The sequence below is a fragment of the Geospiza fortis genome, unplaced genomic scaffold (assembly GCF_000277835.1).
Source record: "Geospiza fortis unplaced genomic scaffold, GeoFor_1.0 scaffold40, whole genome shotgun sequence".
Classification (NCBI taxonomy): Eukaryota; Metazoa; Chordata; class Aves; order Passeriformes; family Thraupidae; genus Geospiza; species Geospiza fortis.
This window is the reverse complement of record NW_005054297.1, coordinates 28593345-28614970: the sequence shown is the minus strand read 5'-3', so window position 1 is coordinate 28614970 and position 21626 is coordinate 28593345. Positions and strand designations below refer to the sequence as shown.

The window sequence follows — 21626 nt, the reverse complement described above, 5'->3', positions numbered from 1 at the left end:
GGGGGGGGGGGGGGGGAACCCAGTCTAAAGTGGCAGAAGCTGAAGCCTTTATGAGGACCTTTGCACAGCTAAAACTTTGTAGGAAAAGCAGCAGCATCTTCAGGGAACAATACAGATCTGGGAGTTAAGGAAGTGTGTTCTGACCCCTGATTTGGTCGTGACTTGGGGTTGACAAGCCACATTTTTCTAACACAAGTCTTACCTCTTCCCATGGGACATTGGGAGCATCTCTTTGATGATTACCCTGCCACACTAGCTGTGTGCTCTAATTTATTCCAGGTATGGCTGGACCTAAACATAAGCAAAATCTCTGGGAAGTTCAGATGCTTAGCACCTGAAAATCTTACTTTGTTGTACAGAGCTAGAGTTCAGTATTCACGTGGCAAAAACGATCTGTCCTTCGGCTACGAAGATTTTATGTGAGGGCAAAACAGCAACCCTTGCTTTTCCCCTTAAATATTCTTCTCTGTATTCCAGTACAATCTAGGCCTCATACAAAAGCCACAAATATGTGTGTGCTTATTCTTAGCTGCCGAATTTGCTAAAGATGAGTAAGACTCACTTATTGCCCATTGAGTATTTTATTGTGGCAACAGCTCATTCATTTTTAAAATGAATTATATATTTAAACTGATGAAAACAAAGCCTTGCCAGCTATGACTATAATACATTCTACTCACAGTAAATCCTGCTCTGGCATGTGTGGGCAGAAGCTTGTTCAGGGCACCTTCCCAAATATTGTCAGGTCAGAACAGGGACATTCAGCCTCTATGAAAGACTGAAATCTGTACAAAACCCCACTGGCCAGTCTTGTCTTTGCTCTGTTTTACCCATCAGTGGAGAGATAGTGCAAGAGCTTGGGATGTCATTGCAGCCCTGTGGCAGGGCCCCACAAACCTGCTGGGTTTTTGGCACAAACCTGATGGCAAAGATGTGCAGAAAATGAGCGCTGGGAACCAGGCCCAGTGGCATCCAGTGCAGGGGCTCTGAGACTGGACTGCAGGGTAGCAGACTTCATTTCCTTCCTTCATGGCAGTACTTTTGAGTGGTAGAGTCTTGCTGGTTCAATTTTATTAAGCAACTTATGTTTTACATCCATTCCCATTTCATAATTGTACTTCTACATGAACCTCTGACTGGCAGCAAGAATTTTATATAGGCAAAAAATCTCCCCACTCTTTCTCTTATGAGTGTTCTAAATGGTGCACAGGATTATTTTAAAAATATCTGTGTGAGATATTGTGAAAGTGAATCACAAAGAGGAGAGTGTAAAGGATATTTAAGTTGCAAATCAGTAGAAAGTCTTTGTGAAACACTTAATGTGCACTTGCTGTTAATTAATCCTGTTTGTTTCCTCCTCTAATTGTCCTGACTTATTTGCACACTCTCTTTCTAGTGATACTTCATGATCCAAACCCTTGAAAATTGGGGGTCATTATCAAGAGCCCTTGCTTTGGATAGGTTTCAAATGCATAGCCATTTGCAAAGAATTTTCCTCCAATGCAGCATTCCTACACTTTATTGATTCAAGTGAGGAATAGAAACTTGAAGCAGAATGTCAATTTTGTTGCAGTGAAATTTAACAGCTTGATGCACTACCATCTGTTTAAGGGAAAATAAGAATCAAGCTGATGTTAGGGTTTAATGCCATAATAATTCTTGAAATTGTACAGCAATACTGATGGCAGATTCATCCTTTGAGCGGATTGATCTCTTTTGGAGACGCTGTATAACAGCAAGAATGGACAGAATTATTTGAACTCTTAAGCAGAAAAGACAGGAAACTTGGTACATGAGAAGAAAGGTAGCCTGAGAGAGGCTGCTTAACCACATAGTCAGCAGAAGAGTCAAAGGGAAAATCAGCACATTGGCTTTCCTGCTTAAGGCAAGATAGCAAGCAAGGACAGTAGCTGGTGGACTGTGAAACCAAAGTGCCAGGAGCTGTTACAATTGTACAACAGCTGCTGTGCAGCAAGGGATGCTGCTTTCCTCACTCTCCTTGTGCTTTTGACTAAATCTCTTTGCATGTTTTCTGGGATGGGGAGCCTTCTGTTGCAAATCATCTTTACATTTTGCTTGTGCAGCATCCAGCATCATGTTCATAACCACTAATGCTTCTACAAATGATAAACTGAATAATGACAGTACTGTTTGCCTTTATTTTCTCATTGCTATTCATTTTGCTTGCTGATCTCTTGCAAAAAATCTTTCTGGCTCCCATTTCAAGAAAGAACATAGTCCAGCAGTTAGGCTTAGTGCTAAATCACCTCTGCAGATCCTCATTATACTTCAGTATTAGAAGTGCTAAGAAGCATAGCGAAATTCAGGGTAGCTAAGAAAGTTTTTTCCCAAAGCATCATTTATTTGCAATGATTCTCCAGATGCTTCTTCAAGAAATAGATAGAGGAAATAGATAGAGGACAGCTAAAATATTTCCCCTTTGTCTATATTATTTTTCCTGTTGTTTTTCCCTCATGGAAAAACATGGTTTGGTTAGAAATCAGCATATGGGAATAGTTTGGTTAGAAATCAGCATATGGGAATGGGTGCTCAGTGTATTACAGCATGTTAAAAGGTGCAAAGGAAAATAAAAGTTAACCAGGGTATTGTTAATATGATACTCCACCTGGGCATTACAACAGTTAAATGCTGAAAGTTACTGATGTTATCCTTCTATCATTTACTGTCATCAAGGACCAGCCAAGCCAGTTTATAATTAATGAACATGAATATATATTAATTATGTATTCCTAATCATTATATTAACATATAATGGGAGTACTTGCTGCTTCCTTAAACGAAAAATTATATGGAAGAACCTTCAATTGTTCTAGACTGAAGCTATCCAGAAATAAAAGCAACCTAGAGAAAGAGAATTCATAAATTTAGGAAATAGTAGTAAAAGAGAAACATACCTTGCAGTACTAAAGACTTTTCTTAGAACTTTTCCTCTGAGTGTAGGTGCTAAATTAATGTTCTATGTTGAAAACAGCTCAACTGCCTGAATGCAATCTGCTTATAAGAGCAGACTTCCCCATGCCTCAGGTTGAAATAATCAGGTAAGAGTTTTGCAATTACTTTATTACCCATTAGGGGAAAATCTAACTAATAAATGTTAATAAAATCTCAGAAATTGCTCTTTAAAAGCCAACAGGTCAGTAGAGATCTGAAGGTGGAAGTGCTGATGCTCTAAGAGGAGCTTGGGACTTGACCTTAGCTAATGGATGGTTACAGGGATGAACTAGTCTGGGTTGGGAAAGCTGATGATCTCCTGACTGCCCTAAGCCTGAGACTGCGAAACTTCTAATCATGTAAGAAGCAGTAAAGGAAATAGAACCACAACCTTGGCTTGAGGAGGGAAGATGATGGCTTATTTAGGGATGAATCTGTTTGGCAGGATCTCACAGGAGGCTACCCTGGGAGGCAAAGGGACCCAGGAATGCTAGTTGAGCTTCACTGACATCCCCATCAAAGAACAAGAAAAGTCCATTCTGCCATGTGTGTAGTCAGCCAGCGTGCAGGAAAAAGGCTCTCCTGCTGCAGTTCAGAGAGTAGGCAAGCAGAGTACTTGCACCATGGAGCAAAACAGAGACATTACTCTAAATTGACTAAAACATGGAAGCATTTACTAAAGCCAGAGCTGAGGAAGAGGTAAAGCTCATATGGAACTCAAAGGTGCTTCTGGAAGTACACAGGTAGAAAGAAAAATGGGATCCTGCTCCTCAGGGGTCAGGTGACAATGACACCGGACATGGAAAAAGCTGAGATGCTTAATGTCCTTTTTAGCCATTTTTTTTAAATGTATGAGTTCTAGCCTCAGACACTGAAGCACTGAAGAAAAAGAACAGGGGAGCACTTCAGTTATTTGGACACAGCTAAATCCATGAAGCCAAGCAGGGTGTTTCCCAAGAAGTGGGAGAAGGGGATGGTGGGAACCTTTAAGGTCAACAAAGACCAAGTAAGTCCTGCATCTGGGGTGAAGTTACCTCATGCCAACAGTACAGCCTGAGTCCCAGTAGTCAAAAAGCAGCTTTGCAGGAAAATACCAGGGGTGCCAGAGGAAAAGCAGCAGAGCATAAGCCAGCCATGGGCTCTCACAGCAGGGAATGCCAACGACATTGTGGGCTGTATTAGTAAGAGTGTGCTCAGCAGGTTGATGGAAGGGATTGCTCCCCTCTGTTTGGCATGTGTGACGCTGCAGCTGGGAGCGAGACAGCATCTGGAGCATCATGTTCAGTTTTGGGCTCCCCAGTGCAGGAAAGATACGGACAACTGGAGCAAGTCCAGATCTTGATGTGCAGCCAAGGCTGCCATCAGTGCTCATAGCCCAGAAAAGTTTATTCCTGTTAGTCTGAGTCAAGTAACTCAGTAAAGTAACTCAGTTAAACACACAATTAACCAAGTGAAACACAGCAGTCCATGATATACAGACCACGTAAGATGATCTCATATTTTGTGAATATAAAAGAAAAAAAAAGATACAATGGAAAACAGCATACAATTTTTTCTTACCCAGAATGAGAGACTTGAAACAGAAAGTAATTTATCATCAGCCTGTGCCTTTAGCACCAATGGAGCAACTTAAAGACTAAATTAAATACTTTGGAAAAAATTAGAGATACTAACCATCTTCTAAGTTACTATTTAGAAACTACGTTCCTTAAATGAATGTTTGCATTGGCGTGTCAGCAAATGTCAGGGAGCTGGAGGAGACAGCTGGAATGCTGCAGAAGCTTGCCTTCAGAGGGATTCAGTTCCCTATCTACTTGTCAGGTTAACAATGATATCTTGTGCTTAGAGACACTGCCTAGTTAATTTCCATATATTAAAGCTTTAAATAAAGATTTTTATTCTAAAATCCAATGAAAACATTGAGGCTATTGTACTAAAATATACTTTATTAATACAAAATATTTTCTGTCATCAATAAACATATAGATAGGATCTATACAGATATATGTATATTCTTATACATTAATGTACATATTTTTATATTTCTCAGCTCTAATTCTCCTATGACATTTGTGTTATGCTGTAACATGTACAAATTTTTACAATATAACATTAAATGAAGCTCCTCAAATTTTATCGTAAAAGTTAAACATATCAACTGTTTTCCCTTGTCTACAGACTTCAGCATCTTTTCCTAATTGAGAAGTTGTCAATTTGTGAGCTTCTCCTCATTCCTCTGAAAGATGTCACCCACATCTTCTCACTTCTGTCTTCTGTCAAAACCTTCTACCCAGTTATAGAAAGGCTTAAAAGTCAGTGAGGATGCAGTATTCAGCTCAGGAACAGGCACCTAACAAACTCTCTTTATCTCTGCCACTAATCCTACCATGCTTTTCATTTCCATCCCTCAAGTCAGCATAAGGACCTTCCTTGCTTCCTCTAGCTAGACACTGCAAAAATAAAGATCCAGATGATCCCTTTCTCACAGGCTGCCTTGTCTCAGACTCTTGAGGTCTGTTGTACAATAAACTCTGGTGCCTGCTACAAATTTCATCCTCCCGTGATACTACAGTTGGAGTTTCTTAACAGACTAAACCCAAATTCAAGACTCCAAGTGCTAAAAGCCCAGAGCATCAATGATGGACATCACCACCCACTCTGAAGGCCTGAAGTAACTTAGAATTTTCTCATAAAATCCAGGTGTGCCTCTTTTGAATTGGCAATTCTTTTGCATTCTGCCAGGGCTGCAGTTCCTCATCTCTCGTGCTGCTGTCTGTAATTTTACTCTGCCTCTTACATGGGTCACTGAAGCTGCTCTGGCTGGGCATCTTCTCAGCTACTTGAAAGTTTTTGCTGGCAGTAGATTCTTTCTCTTTTCTCCACTACCGCTGGAAAAAATGCCTGGCCTGCCATGAGGGAACAGCTAGAGCCAGACCCGGAACTTATGAAAGCCCTCTATCCTCCTATCTGCAATATATATTTTCTCTGTATCTTGTATATTACTGTATGAAAATGACATTCTGCTTCCATACTCCTAGTGTTTTGTCATCTACCACCACAAGAGAGCCAACATCTTCTTACCATCATCCTTACCCCACAGCCTCCTCATATAACTTCTTCAAGAATTAACTCCTTAAGAGTGTGGTCTAGTAACTGAAAAATAACCATTCTGCTGCTTATTGGGTGAAAAAAAATGCCTGAGTCCAGCTTTATGTACCCTGGATATAAATTTTCACCAAAAAGGTATGACATAACATGGCATTTAGCAAAAGTAATTTAAATGTGGAATTAGAAAAATTATTACATTTTCTAAAGCTATGCAAATGAGTAACAGGTTTATTTAAACTGCTGATATCAAATAAACTAAAAAGAAATCATTTAACACCTATCATGGATTCAGTGAAAATCATCTGATAATAAAAGAGCTACTGCCTAAAGACAGAACTTTGTAAACTATCTGTTCTTTGCGAAGGCAATAAACTGCTTAGTAATTACTAGAATATGTGACTTTGCCAGGTGGTCTCCAGGGAGGAGTCATTTCATTCCCATGGACAGCCTGCAACTTCTTTTGGTTCTTCTCAAGCTGCTCTCTCCTCATTTTGTTTTCCTGAGAATAAAAAGATATGTGAAAAAAAGCCCAAACCAAAACTAACCCACCTCCCCTCAACAACAAGTCTACTAACAGAAAAGTTACATTATTGTTATGCCTTTCTTGTGTAAAATAAAAAGAAAACATGCAATGGGAATTTGCCTTTTGAAGCTCAGCACATCCCTTTTAGAGGTTCAGTCACAGACTTTGCACAATGCAACCAACAAAAGAGACTGCACATTGGCTGTCACTTACAATTAGGGTGACTGTCTCAAGGATGGGCTGGGTGCACTGTCTAAACAAAAAGCCCAACAGAAAGCCTACTGGATTAGGTATTGGTCTTGTATGTAATTAGTCTTATATCAATTACTTCTTGTCTTTAGGAGGATACCTAAATCACAATGCAAAATATGTTCTCATATAATGAGAACACTGATGCATTATTGTAACTTTCTGCACTTATTAAATCACACTTGCCACTATTAGAACAAACTGGTAATTAAACAATTTAATTTTAAAAAAAGATCTATCTAATTTATGTTATAAGCACTGCAAGGTTCTAATTCTATTTTCTGTTGTTTCAAACAGCAATGGGGCAATTAGGATGATGGGGATTGCAAGATACTTGCTACGCTCTTTTGTGTCTCATTAACTAATGACTTTCAAGAGACCTGTCATTCAAAAATTAAGTTGCAATTATTTATAATAATTTTTGAATTTCTAATCACTTCTATTCTACATAAGCATTCTTCTTTGCAAAGATGACTGCCATTTCACCCTCAAGAGAACCAGAATCTAAATGTGCATCTGTGTTAGCAGTCTAGTGCGTTGGCGAGCTTTCTATGTGTGCAAGTTTTCCTGGCAGGTTTGTGGTGCATATGGGTGCACACTTCTTACTCACTTAAAAGTAATTTTTTTCTTGGTGGAACCAAGGTTGGCCATATAGACCAGAGCACAATTTACAGTGCCCCCTGTGATGGGTGGGTAAGAGGTCCTTGAGCAGCTGCCTTTCTTACACATGAACAGTACATTCATTCCCAAGACCAACAACTGGCAAACATATCCCTGGTAGTAAAGATGGATGTGGATATGCCCACTTAAAAACACCATCAGCTGTGCCACATCCAACCCTGGTTCTGTCATCATTTGCAGCCCATCAGCTAGCATTTTGAAGCATCCATAGAAGTTTTGTATTTTCACATGTATGCACTGCACTGCAGTGGAAGTACTGCTCTTTGAGGACAGCTGTAAGATAACTGGTACTCTCATATAACCCATGATCCTCTTCCTCTGATGGATGCCATATATCTACAAATTCCCAAAATGCTGGCAGTGTTTGTCTGTTACTCATATGTAAGCAGGGAAATAGTGAAGTAACTGTGGCTGAAGGAGTAAACTGAAAAATGGGTGTGGAAGCATTACTATAAAAAAGGGAGCTTGAGTGAAGTTTTCACCTGTTTTACACACATACGTGTCCAAAAATTGGAAAAAGCAAGGCAACACACTGAAATATCAACCCTATCAATATGATTTTAATCTGTGCCCTTCAGCTCTTTGTCAACATAAACCTGAAGATCCAATTCAGTTAGGAACATCTGGTCTGGCTAAACAAACACGCAATAATTTCATGTGATTACTAATAAGGCTGATTAAAAGTAGGGCAAGGTTTGCACAGAAAAAGAATGCCCTTTCCTAAAATAAGCAATACAAAAGCTCATCGCAGTCTAATAAAAAATATTATCTCTCTGTAAAAATTGTATCCTGATCACATGGAGTAATTGAGACAAACTAGGCTTGCAGCATTGTGACATTATGACTCTTCTCATCCCTCACTTTTGCCTTCTTTCTCCCTCCAAAGAGATTCTGTCAGATGAACACAGTAGTGGCTTTGAGTCTTTAGAACAAATTCAAGATATTCTAAAATTGTTCAAGGGAACTGTTTAGTACCCTAAGAGAAAAGTAGTCATAATGAAGACTAAGTGATATTTTTCACTTTTTTTTTCACTATTTTTTTTATTTTGAAAATAAGTGATATTTTTCAAAAGAAGATATGTGAAGCAGTACACATGAGCTTGGGAAGAACATGCTCTAAAGGAATACATATATGATAGATGCTTGTAGATAGAATTATATTGTACAAAGATATGTATACCATCAGGACAGGTAAATGAAAACTCATTCAAAGTAACTTATTGCAGCAGTATTGCAAGCATTAGAGAAATTGCATGCTACAAAGAAATGTGCATATTTTATGTTTATTGAGCACTCTACTGACTAGATGTTACACAACATACTCATGTACGAAAAACCACAACCAAAAATAAAGCATAAACCCACCCAGGAAAGGAACAAAAGTTGCTTTGGTTTTTTTTCTGTGCTTCAGTTTTGAATGTTTGGGTCTGAGATCCAGTTTGCATTAATGAATCCGAGTGGCAAGGAAAGAGTCTTAAGTTAATTTAAGTGTTTTTAAAAGATTAAATTCAAAGTGAAGATCTACTGGCCTCCTCCCTGTTTTCAACACACACAAAGTTTTTATGTTCTTGTAACTACAGTGCAAATTCTTACAAGACATAACTGATATAAATATAGAATAATAAACAAGATGTTATTTGCACTAATTGACAGAAACAGTGAAAGGTTAAATCACTAACTGCAGCTTGTCTTGCACTAGATCAAGTCAACTGTATGGCTTGATTTCTGTGGAAGTTTCCTACTCAATAGCCTAGTAAGATGAATATATTTTTCACTTATGAAATTCTGGGAAGAGCACATTCTTTAGCAGTATGACTGCCACATAGAAATTGATTTTTAGATATTACAGAAGACTGACAACATTTGAAAGGAGTAACAATAGCAGTCTTATTTCCAACCTACTGCAATGACAGGCTATGAAAATTGCAATTTAGAAAGAATTTTGAGAGATCATATAACATTAATGAATACATGAAATTAACAATCCACTTCAGCTATTTCAAACCCTGAAAAGCAAGAAATCCATGGGACTTATCCAGTATATCCTTTCTTGATGTTTTTAAACAGGTTTAGAATGCCAAAAATAGCTATTGCAAATGCTCAAATACAAGGTAAAATGTCAAACTTCTTCTAAGACTTTCAACATTACTGTGCTGGTCTTTGATAACTATTTGAGAGCAGCCTTACTTCTCAGAAACTCATGGCAGGTTGATGCTTTTACAGAAAATGGACAACGTTAACTTATCTAGAGATGATACTTCTATCCACAGTAAACAAATATCAAGATTAGTATCTCAGAAATAATGGAAACTGAAGTGATGGGTCATTATCAACTTTCTACGTGATTCTTGTCCACATTCCATTCCTCAGAACAGGTGCATAACAATGCCAAGTGTCAGACACTGGCATTATGCAGTAAGTAAAAAATGATCATTTATCAAGATAGATTGGCTTGAACAGTTCTTGGTGAGTAGCAAGAAGCAAATGATAGGAAGAAACAAAATAATCAGAAGCTTGAATTTCCAGCTTCTAAAGCATCTCATCTCAAGATTATCCTATTTATGCCAGTATTTTACAAGTGTTAATAGCCTTTATTTCCAGGGCATTTGTTTCCAGGCTTAAAAAGTAATCTTCTCTGTGCTCTTATGCTATCAAACATTCACACAATGACCTCTAAAAGCAGAAGTAACAGAATTGCCATTAACATAAAAGCAGAATGTTTCTTCTATTTTAGAAGAACTACAATGAGATTTTTATGTCTGTTTTATCCACACATTATGGTCAACACCTGCTTCAGGAAAGCTGAAGATGAATGTACACATTTCTTTCTGCTGAATGCTAATGAAAACATATTTGAATACTTCCCAGTATATTACTACTATTTTATTTCCATTTAAAAATAATTTTAGTTGAAAGAATACTTTTAAAAGGCTTTCAAATTCTGCCCTCAGATCTGATGCATATCCACCTGCAGGCAGATGTCACCTGAGCTCCCTTGGTAATGCAATGACAACTTTACAGTGTTTCTCTTGGGCAGTTTGCTAATGGTCTGTATTTTTTTCTGCAACTGTACAAAGTGAGGCAATATTCTGGCCTAAAATGATGACAGAGACATTTCCCAATATGCTTTCTCAAATAAAGATGTGTAAGTTGCAAAAAGACAGCACAAATTCTGAAAGTAAAAAATATAAGACTGGGCATGAGACACATCAGTCAACATTTGCACATAGACACTGAAAATGGGATCATTTTAGAGGCAGCTCTGCCAACCAGTTCAGTACTTATCCCATCCTATACTTGCTTATTTCACATGTATATCTAGTTAGATCTGGTCATTCCTCCAACTACTAACATTTTCATTAATAATCCCACTGAAGTGATCACCTCAGGAGTTCACACAATTTGAATGGGAAAGCCTGTGCTAGGCAGCATCTTTCACACCCAAAAAAAAAGGGATAATTTTTTTACCTTCATACAGAGTCCAGGACAGGAAGGAAGTGAAAAGTATAATGAGAAATAACATTCTTGCTTTGGTACAACTAAGTTGATTAGGATAGTCTCAGTGACCAAAACATAGCAGGGCAGTGCATTAGTTAATGCTCAAAGCATAGTATTCCCTACCTTGGCAATCAGGAATATTGACCCAGCAAGAAATCACCTAAGATCAGACATTAATCGTTTGCTAAACTGAGCTGAAAATCTCTTGACAATGGGGACCAGAAAAAAACCTTATCAGTGATTACAGAAATGAGCGGTATTTCAACAGGGCACCAGGTCAAACATCTTAAAAGATATAAACCTAAGATTAAAAAAGTTTGGAAACAGAGAGAGGGGAAAAACACGCAGGCTCTTGCTGTTTTGTGCAACTGTGTATTTCTGAGTTAGCCAAGTAAAGAATGATTGTCCTCTCTAAACCTGTCCCACACCTGTATGGCTGCCTGATTCAGTTTTCATCTATCTGCCTCTCCCTCCTAAAAAAACCAGAAAAAATAATTAAGCTATTGACACTAAAGAAGAATTCCTGTAAGGACCATAATCCAGCTGGGTTGCAAGATCTCATTCTTAAAAACGGCAACAGAGACCATATGTACAAGGCATGCCAGAAATCACATGGAAGAACAGAAGAAACATTTTCTAACTAAAATAACCTTGACAGTCAGTATGAAGGAAGACTGTGTCACAGGGTGGGGAATTAAAACAGGTGCTTTTTTAACTGGCAAGTCACATACCTTTAAGAAATCAACATGCTAAGAATATTGGTGATCTCTTTTCTAGTTTGTCATTCTGCAGCAAGGAAAAATAACCTGCCTTATTGCTGGGACTGCAGCACTGGATTAATTTACTGCTTTACAATAGGGACATTGCTGTGAGAAAAATATAATTGCGAGCATCAGAGTTGCACCCCCACTCACAAATGGAAATCATCTTGAACCCCATTACAACTGCTTTTATCAATTGTGAGGTCTCCAAGTCTCCATTTTCAATGCTTCCTTGAAAGCACATGCACTGACTGTTGCAGCTGGCAATGCTGTTTGACATTGCAGGTTTTGTGCTCTGTCTAACTGGCCCTTCAGGGATAGTTGCTTCTGATATGGAATGGCAAAAAATTAAGCCGGATGGAAATTGAAAACTCTATGACATGTAGGTAGGGAGAATATATTTTCCATGTATGCCAGATATCAAGTGCACTGTACTTTAGCAGCATTTTGCTCACACATTCAAGAGGGACAAGCAATGTAACGTTGCCATCGTCTGGCTTCTCTCGTAACAGCACAACACCGCACGAGTATTACAATATTCAAGTGCTCACGCTACATCAAATGTTTTGGCTTTGACAAAAGGCAAAAAAAACCCCAAACCCAACCAAACATACCAGCCATCTTTCATATTCCTCCATAGCCTTTTCACTTTTTTCTTCCTTCTTTGCCTGCTGCATTTCTCGCTTTTTTTTCTCCAGGAACTTCTCTACTTTTTTCTTTTTTATATATTCTTTCTTCTTTTCATTCCTGCGTAGTGAGAGGGAAGAGCAAGCAGACCAAAAGCTGCATCTGTGACCAATTAGGTACATTGAGTCAAAATATGTATTATACACTTTAAATAAAAGATTGAGAATATGTATTTAAAATTTTCCATGTCCATTTTTATACATCACCAAGATATAAATGAATCTACTACTCTACCTATTATGGCATCACCTTTTCTGTACTTTGTTCTCCCTTATTTAGTATCATAAAAAACAAAACATTCTGAACTTCTGTAGGTAACTGTAAGTTGTGCATTTTTTGTGAAAACTCTTGGCTTGTAAAACTAATAAAGAATATCTCCAGCAGATACATCTCATTTTCTTCTTCCTACATCTGCATTCCTATACTGTATTCCATGAAACTTTAAAGATTTACCTTCCTTCCTATGGCTTAGTAATGAAGCATGAAAATAACCATGTAACAAAATGCTACTACACAATGAATTTTATCATTTGCAGCATCTCTGCCTGGGCTTTGTTAATATCCTCTTGGGGAGGAAAGCAACTAAATTAATAAACCGAAGGGAGCTGCAAAGCTGGTTTGCACTGTTAGACTTTGTCTCCATTGGGAATGAAGAGTCTGATCCCAAGCAATCCATTGTCTTCCAATAACAAGCACATCAAACATTCACAGAAGACCTATTACATTTATAAGCAAGGATTTTGGAAGCTATGATATAGCAAACACAGTGGAGAAGTACCATTTTTCAACTGCTGATACACTGACTCTCCTCTTCTCTGCAACTAGGTCCTCTTCTATCTTCTTCCTCATTCTTTCAGACTGTTTTTCCTTCCTGTTTTGCTCTCTTAAATATTCCACTTTTCTTTCTTTCCATTTTTTGAATGCCTAGAGACAACCACAGATGCATAAAAAATCTTACCTCTCACCTTTCTGTCAATACTCCACAAGTCTAATCTGCATTATTAATTTTTGTAATTTCTACACATTCTAATTTTAGAATATTCACTTGCAGAATTGCTCAGAAGTGGGTATCACTATATCTAAAAAGAATCTTATTTTTCCAGTAGGTAATAGTTAATTGGTAATGTATTTGTATGAAGTTTATTTTATACTCAGTTAATAGACTCCAAATATAGAAACCTGTCTGTCGGCAAGCGTAAACCTTACACATTTCTTACAGAACAAAACCTAATACAAGCTTCCTTCAAAAACTAAGCATGTCTAGATTTTAAGATTCTAGTTCATTTCCATCTCATTCTGGATTAATCAAAATTATTTTTACCATCTCCTGAACCACATTCAAATACACACTTAGGTATATATTTCACATCACCGCTTGTGCTGCTTCTGTTTTTTCCTTATTCTGTTCTGTTGGTTCCTTTTCCTCAAGTTCCTCACGCTTTTTTCTTTCACTTAACTTCCTTGCTTCTTTCTCTTTCTTTTTTTTCCAGGCTTCATAACATGCAATTGATTCTTCTCTTTTAAGTGCTTCTTTCTAGATTGGAAGTAAAAGTCTACATTTAAATCAATTTCAGTATGAAATTCTAAGTGAAATAGTAAGCTGTAAACTTATTGCTAAATGGAGCAATAAAGAAACAGACATTGATTTGCTGACAACATTGCAAGTATTACAATTAAATTTTAAGCATATATAGGCTTATTTTCTGTGCCCATTTTTAATTTACTTGACTGAGACTAACTGCTCCCACAAAATATGTGTAGAAGAATATGAAATGCATGTTAAGTGCTTAGAAATGAAACATATTAAATAGTTAAAAGCCAAATCAAAGAATGTGCAGGATACTATTCAAGCCAGAGCCCTTTCTATATAAGCATCTCTTGAGACAGGGAGTGAATGCATGTTCTCATGCACAAAACTAAACTTGGCCCCTTAAGAGTTGAGCATCCCAAGGTCTTTGTAAACTAACTCGAAAATTAATCTGGGAAGCACATTTCTAACACGCCTTATGTAAATGTGAAGGGAAGCACTGGACAGACACTGCTTACCACAACCCTAACAAGTAGGACTTGCCATTTATTGTTTCACATCACCTCATGCTATTTGGAGAAAACTAGATACCTCACAACAGCAGAGGGATGCACTCAGGCAGGAAGAACACTTCAAAGAGTCATAGTTCGTCAACTTCTTTTTAAACAACAACGTGAACAAACCTTTTCAGTATTGTTCCTTAGAATTTCAGCTTTTTCTCTTTCACTTCTCTTTAATTCCAGCAGAAGAAGCTTTTTCCTTTCCAACCAGTTCTGTCAGAATCATTAAAATATTTTTAAAGTCCTTTTAAGGTATAAGTAAAGAACAGCACCAATATAATGACCACCAAAATTACTCTCAGTTTTTCCACATGCTAGTTAAATAAGCATCCCATATGGAAAACTAAGATGTCATCACATGAACATTGTGATCAAAAAAAGGTAAGGTTCTAAAACAACAGCTACAAAATCTAAAAAAGCTCAAAGGTCTTTAAAAAAGCATCTTCCTAGAAACACCAACAAAAATGTCAGCATTAATAAAAATAAAATAGAAGAATGTAATAAACGTTTTTATTATTTGGTATATAGGAATATTAGTTACAGTTGTTGTCTCTCTTGAAAATACATACAATAAAAGAGAATAAAATCTTGCTGGGAAAAGTGAGACATCAGGCAGCCATAAAAGGTTATGAGCCATCTGCAGAATCAGGCTGAAATTTTCACAAGAATTAACTGTATTTGGTACGCAGCTCAAAGATAATAGTGTCCTAAATGAAGACTATTCTACTCTCAAAAACTGTGGAGACAATATAAATATGGATTTGAGGGTCTAAAATTTGTTTTAGGACTGTAACAAGTATTAAAAACACATACCAATATAAATGGTGCCTGTTATTGAGAGCTGCTCTCAAACAGAATAGCAAAATTTTGTTTAAACCCAGGAAATAATTGTTGTGAAATTCTATAAGGAATTTACATATATTATTCTTCTGGAAAGAGTACAGGATTTGTTATCACTTTTCCTCAATGCCATTTGAATAGAACATATCTGGGAAAAAAACCAAAGAACTCTAAGTAGACACATATGTGAAGGATGAAGTAGAAATAATGGAAAATATGTGCCTGAAAATAGTCTGAAACAATAAAGTATAAACCACCTAAAAACATTATGTCCCTGTCATTGAGCTTTTTGTTCATAATATGAGGAAAAGGCATAGCCAATAGAATGAAAGGATTACTATACCTGTAAGCCAAGGAAAGGAATATAGTAAAAAATATTGATTTCAAGAAATATGAGGTCTTGAGCCCTGTATCAGGACCCTTATATGCACAATTTTGTTTGTCGGTTTGTTCATTTTTAAAATCTACCTGATAAACAGCTGCCCTTAAATTATCTACTTTGTTGAATTCTGGACTATTCTTCTGCATGCATTTATCCTCCAACATCTTCAATGATCCCAGATACTGAGATGAAACAGGTGAAGTTGATGGAACAGCTTTCCCCTTTCTCTTTAAATGCACAAAAGTTGTAGACCTAGGAAAATACCAGGACACAAACACATTAGTGACCTTCCCTTTTACTGTAGCTCATACAGTAGTATGATCTGGCTATGAGTAGTGTTCCTCTTATTTCAGTGCATACCAAAAGTTAGTGTGTTTTTTTTTTATATGCACTTGACTGGGGACTGGAGACTGGGGAAAGGAAAAGGAGACAGAATTTACCTCTTGTAAATTTACAAATTACTTACACTTTCATCTAAGAAACAGCTTAGAGCTGTAAAGACTCCAGTAACACACTCATCACAGACACTGGCAAAAGATCTGGGAGTCTGATCTGACATAAACCTGAGCAAGGGTTATAACAACATGCCATATTCACTCAACTGTTTTCCACAGATGGTCAGAGGTTGTCAGCAGCAAAGATAATGCTGATAGAAAATGAGAGAGGAGCAGCATTGTCAGGGCACTTACAGGCATCTTAAATGGCTCAGAACAATGTTTGGTATTCTCCTCTTACCTGTCAGATAAAGAAGCCTTTGGGTTTTGTAGAACTCTCTCCTTTGTTTCACTTAGTTTCTAAGAAATACAGAGGAAAAGTAAAGTTATAGAGTCTCTTAAGCAACAGATCAGGATGAAACAGGTTTTTAAAAGATAACTAGGGCACTGAGAATTGGACTCAGCCCTTATGAGTCTCTTCCAAGTCAAGATATTCCATGCTATCATGATGTTATAAAAACAGGCAAGAAAGACACCCTAATAAAGAGAGGGTATAGTACAGAGTAAGGGAGTAAGGAGAGAAAAAACCCCAAAAAACAAAACAAAGAAAGCCCCCAAACCAACCATCCAACCAACCAACCAACCAACCAACCAATCATTCAGAATGCCTGTATCACTTTGGAACGGCAGCTAGGAATGTTCATTTGTATTATGTAGAAATACAGTCAATAGTTTAGAAATAATAAAAAGTTAAAAGAACACAGATGGTTCATTCTCTAAACACTCTTTTAAGTCTTCTGAATACTTAGCTTCAATAATTACATGTAGCTACGTATTTTCTTTTTAGGATAAAGCATAGAGTGCTTTGCATCCTATCCATTATTCAGGTCACACATGGATTCCATTCTCTGCCAACACACATTGCTCACTGCTATTCAGCTATCCTCACAACAGAAATCTGACATTTTCACTTTGAAAAGGGTACTTTCTTAAGGCTGGAAAACACATTTCAATACCTTTATCTGACTTCAGTAATTTGTGGAAAAGGTATTCCTTACATCTTTCATACAGCTATACAGAATTTACAAGAGCCTGGGCTCTAGAAACCAGATATAAATTGTCAGCTTTACACACAGTGTCCTACACACTTAAGATACCAACAGCAACATTACAAAACTCTCCATTGTGCTTCTAGGACATTGTTCCAAACAAATGGCAAACTGTGTATGAGCAATACCTTGACAGAGTTCTTGGACATGTTTTTTGCCTCCCCATGCTCAGATTGATCATTCACTGACATCTCCTGCATTGCATCAGCTATTTTTTGCTCTTCTGTTATTTTCATCATTCCATCTGAATTGTCAACAGAAAGGGATTTTGTACCATTGTCCTCCAGTTTCAAGTCACTGGTGCTGGCAGTCTTCTGATCTTTCTCTAAAGGGAGAAAAAAGATTGAGAGGACACATTAACAAGAACTTCATTGTTTTTGAGTATTGTTTTTTCTGTACAAAATGTAGTTGTAGAAAAACCACCCATCTATGAAAGCTGTTACGAAATTTTATATAGTTTAAGGTATTTTCTGTATGCCTCCTTCTGAGAACTATATATGAATAAGACCAGTATTCACTTGTATTTACATGCAACTGGAGTTGCAACTGAAGCTTGAATGTTAGAGAATGTAGGAGCAAGACAAGGGGAAAACTTTCCATCTGCCTTACATGGCTCTAATGCAGAAACCAAAAGCAAGAGCCATTGCAGTCAAAGAAAGGGCTCTTCTGTCATCTAGCAGACTTCTCATGAAATATGCCAGTTAACACTCAGGCTAACAAATACTGCTTTCATTGTGTAGTGTTCTTCAGTAGTGTGGGATACATGAGGGAATAACTGAAAAATTCCACAGTGGGGATTTAAAGAAAACATCACCTTGATCTGAATATATGCCTAAATGGTGAAGCTGTTATTCACAAAACACATTATTAGTAAGACTTAGAAACCATTTTCATCAGATTTCAACTTCCAGTAATGCAGAGATCTTAATCTGTAAAACAATTCAGAGAGAAACCAAAAAATGCTCAAGTAAAATCAAATTAGAAATAGTTTACAAATTTCTGACGGAATTCTTTAGAAAAATTGATTTTTTGGATGACAAATTTACTCCAAATTACCTGAAGAAAGGAACATCAACGCCCATAATCGAAGAAATTTACCCTAAATTTACAGTGATGAAGGTATGTTCAAGGTGACAAGAATTCTGAATTTACTGAATTTTAACCAATATCGCAGTGTGTCACTGCACTACTTTGATTCACATAAAGAAATGAAGTAGTTCAACTTCTTTTCTGCCAGTCTAAAACTACACAGGCACACCAGCCAAGAAGGAGAGGTGTCTGCACATTCAAATACCTTTGATGGCACTTTGGTGCCATCATGTGGAAAGGAAAAATGAAGCTGATACCTTTAATCATGCTCTATCAATTTCTAAGTTGCAATCTTCCATCACAGTTAATGACCAGCCATAAACTTATCTCAGCATCAAGAAGGACAAATTCCTGTCATATTAGGAATTCCATAAAAAATAGTCTTTTGACACATATAGTTGATTAGCAGAATTTCAAATCCTGCATTGCATATTAAAAATGAATTAGCTATTCTTATACTGAAGTATTCCAGTTTGGGGGGGGTTTATGTGTTTGACTGTACATCCAAACTGTGTCAGTGGACACTATGTGAATACAGCTTTCTGTGGCATGCACACACTGAGGGAGCATCTCGGCAGCCCCCTCACGCCTTCCATGCACATTCACTGGACTTTAGGACCTAAAGGATGGAGAGCTGGACTTCAGGGATCTAAACAGCTGTTTTTCATCTTCTGAAAGGACAAGGCAAACAGGAACCTCCTGCTTTTGGCCCACACTGGTTCAGTTTACCCCCTGGCATACAGAGTTTGTGCATCTTTAGAAACTTTGGCTGCAAGCCAAAGCAGATGATTATTAACACAGAAAATAATTTGCATTAAAACACTTTAAAACACTGTAAAATGGCTAAGCAGCAACAACATTAAAATACTTTATTTTCACCTGGTGCAGAAGCATTTCCTTTTTTGTGCATCTGAGGCTTTGCTTTTGGTTGGTTTTCCTCCTCATTTCTTTTTTCATGTAGTTCATTAATAGGCAAATCATCACTTTCACTCTTATCACGCAGCACTTCTTCATTATTTTTTCTGTCATTATCCTCATTTTGACCTTCCAAACATCCTTCTTCCCCATCTTTTCTGTCATTCTGTATGGGCTCACCTTCTAAAACCATTATTTGCTGAAGCTTCTTTTCATGAAAGGATAAATTCAAGTCATCAGCAGCTTCATTTTCCAAATCTACTACTTTTTGTAAAGCATCATCATTCAAGAGAGGACTCCCAGCAAGAGATCTCTCAGTGCTTGTACAACCTGAATGGCTTTCAGCACGTTCTTCCCCAATATCTGCAAAGAGCACATTAGCAACTTGTATTTGATACAAGTGGAAAAAAATGCAACACAGAACCTTATATTCTATAACTTAACACTATTTTTCATGTAACACCCTCCTGACAAGTTTCTGAGCATGTCTCTTTCTGAGCCTCTAATCTCTGCAAAGCCACCAAACTACAGACTTATTCTACTTCTTTTCCTGTCATCTATTTTCATGAACCCAATCCAAAGAAAAATATTCACTCATTAATTATTTTCTGACATGCAATTTAAAGTCCTTCTGAAAAAAAAATATGTCAATGCTATAGAAAGTGGAAGCAAGTCATCAACAGCAAAGCTGGGCACGTTTGGTATTGGAATACATCCTCTCTTCCTTTCTCTTCACCTCTGCCCCATTTAAAGTCTACTAAAAGATACTCAAAAGGAAGTGTCTTCTACAAGGCCAAGGTTCACATGTTTACCAAAAATACTTATCTTCCTCTAGCCTTTTATTGCTAATTGACCTAATTTTGGAGCTCAAATGCTTGAGCAAGGTGACAAAAAAATGTCATGATAGTGGAGTAATGCATTTACTGCTGGAGAGATTTTTTCCTCATTCTTGTCCACAAAGGGAAATCAAAGGATCGCACAAACTGTTAAAAGATGTTTCAGGTGAGAATGAAAAACAGGCCACAGAGGAAGTCCTTTTAAAAATACATGATTGTGTTTAATATTCCTACTTTCCTAATATTTAGTGCCACGCCAACAGGAAGAAGAGTCATTTGGCCTATCTTGTTAGACTAAGCACAAACATTAGCAAACATCAAATGCATCCCGCTCCAAGAAAAACAGCCAGATCAAACTTATTTCTGGTTTATGTAGTCTGCCAGGGAAGCCTGTCCTGCAGTCCTTATTCACTGATTGTCCAGAATGGGAAACCAGTAAGAAAAAAACACTGCCTTTCTCTCTGCCCATGTCCACTTTCATTTACAGTACTATGCACTACTGTCTGATCCAGGAGTCAAGCAAACAAGATGACTACGGAGGAGAACTGGGGACCACAATGGCAGGGACCAGCACAGGCTGTGTGTGGTCTAGCAGGCTGGCACAGCCGCTGATTTCATTGGGAATTCTGCTGGTAACTTGGCAGAGGACGACAGTGCTTTAGAAGCTGTTAAAATATGAAATCTTGGAACACTAAATGATATCAACACATAAAGATTGTCTAGGATCTAGTAATGAGTTAAGAAAGGAAAAACACAAGGAAAAAAATTTAATTTTGTTTTACCATTTAACACGCCATCTTCATCACTTTCAAAGTCATCTGGATATTCATCTTTTTCCTTGCTTGTTGCATGATCAGAAATTGCCTCCTGTAGGTCATCCTGAAACGGCTTCACAAATAACTTTTACAAAAAAGGGAGGATTCACTTGTTCAAGTTCAGCACTAATTCTCCCCTCCCACATATATGTAAGCAAAACTGAGATAAACCTATTTAATTGACAATTATGCTGAAGCACAGTGCATCCATTCTGCCTCCATACCCCTAGCATATCTGAATCAAAAAAAGTCCCCGAATCTCCATGTATTTATTTATATTTCTTCAGCATAAGAAACCTATCTTGCAAATCCCTTTTTCATTTTTGGGCACTTATGATGCATCATCATGTGACACCTCTTCTTTCGTGTGGTTTGTTCGGGAAGAGCACAAGAGGAGGGTCTATGAGAACAGGTGCTGCACGACAGGAGCCTGCAGCAGGTGGCAGGTCCAAACCAATGGAAGAACTCCACATATTTTGGACTCTGCTGCAGGACACCACGGACGTTTACATGACATTTACATTTACACAATACATTTACATGATTCTGAAGGGCACTGGCCTTAATCACAGATTGTAAACCCATAAAGAAATGCACCAGCATCTCCAGATTCCGGACCTCCGACTGCTCCTCCAGCCCAGCTGTCAGGAACGGGGCAG

At 37.6% G+C, this 21626-nt stretch overlaps 1 protein-coding gene across 1 annotated transcript in view; it reads right to left on the bottom strand.

Annotated features, from left to right (window-relative positions):
• Positions 1-4924: 4924 nt before the first annotated feature.
• Positions 4925-21626, bottom strand: part of MAP9 (microtubule associated protein 9) — a 17102-nt gene continuing 400 nt past the window's right edge. The window contains exons 2-11 of the mRNA XM_031055675.1: positions 20935-21052; positions 19281-19679; positions 17441-17637; positions 16505-16563; positions 15856-16021; positions 14671-14760; positions 13832-13993; positions 13238-13383; positions 12387-12519; positions 4925-6559 (exon numbers count right to left, since the gene is read on the bottom strand). Of these exons, the coding sequence (XP_030911535.1) occupies positions 6437-6559; positions 12387-12519; positions 13238-13383; positions 13832-13993; positions 14671-14760; positions 15856-16021; positions 16505-16563; positions 17441-17637; positions 19281-19679; positions 20935-21052 (1593 nt within the window). The 3' untranslated portion in view covers positions 4925-6436. The remainder of the gene's footprint in view (positions 6560-12386; positions 12520-13237; positions 13384-13831; positions 13994-14670; positions 14761-15855; positions 16022-16504; positions 16564-17440; positions 17638-19280; positions 19680-20934; positions 21053-21626) is intronic.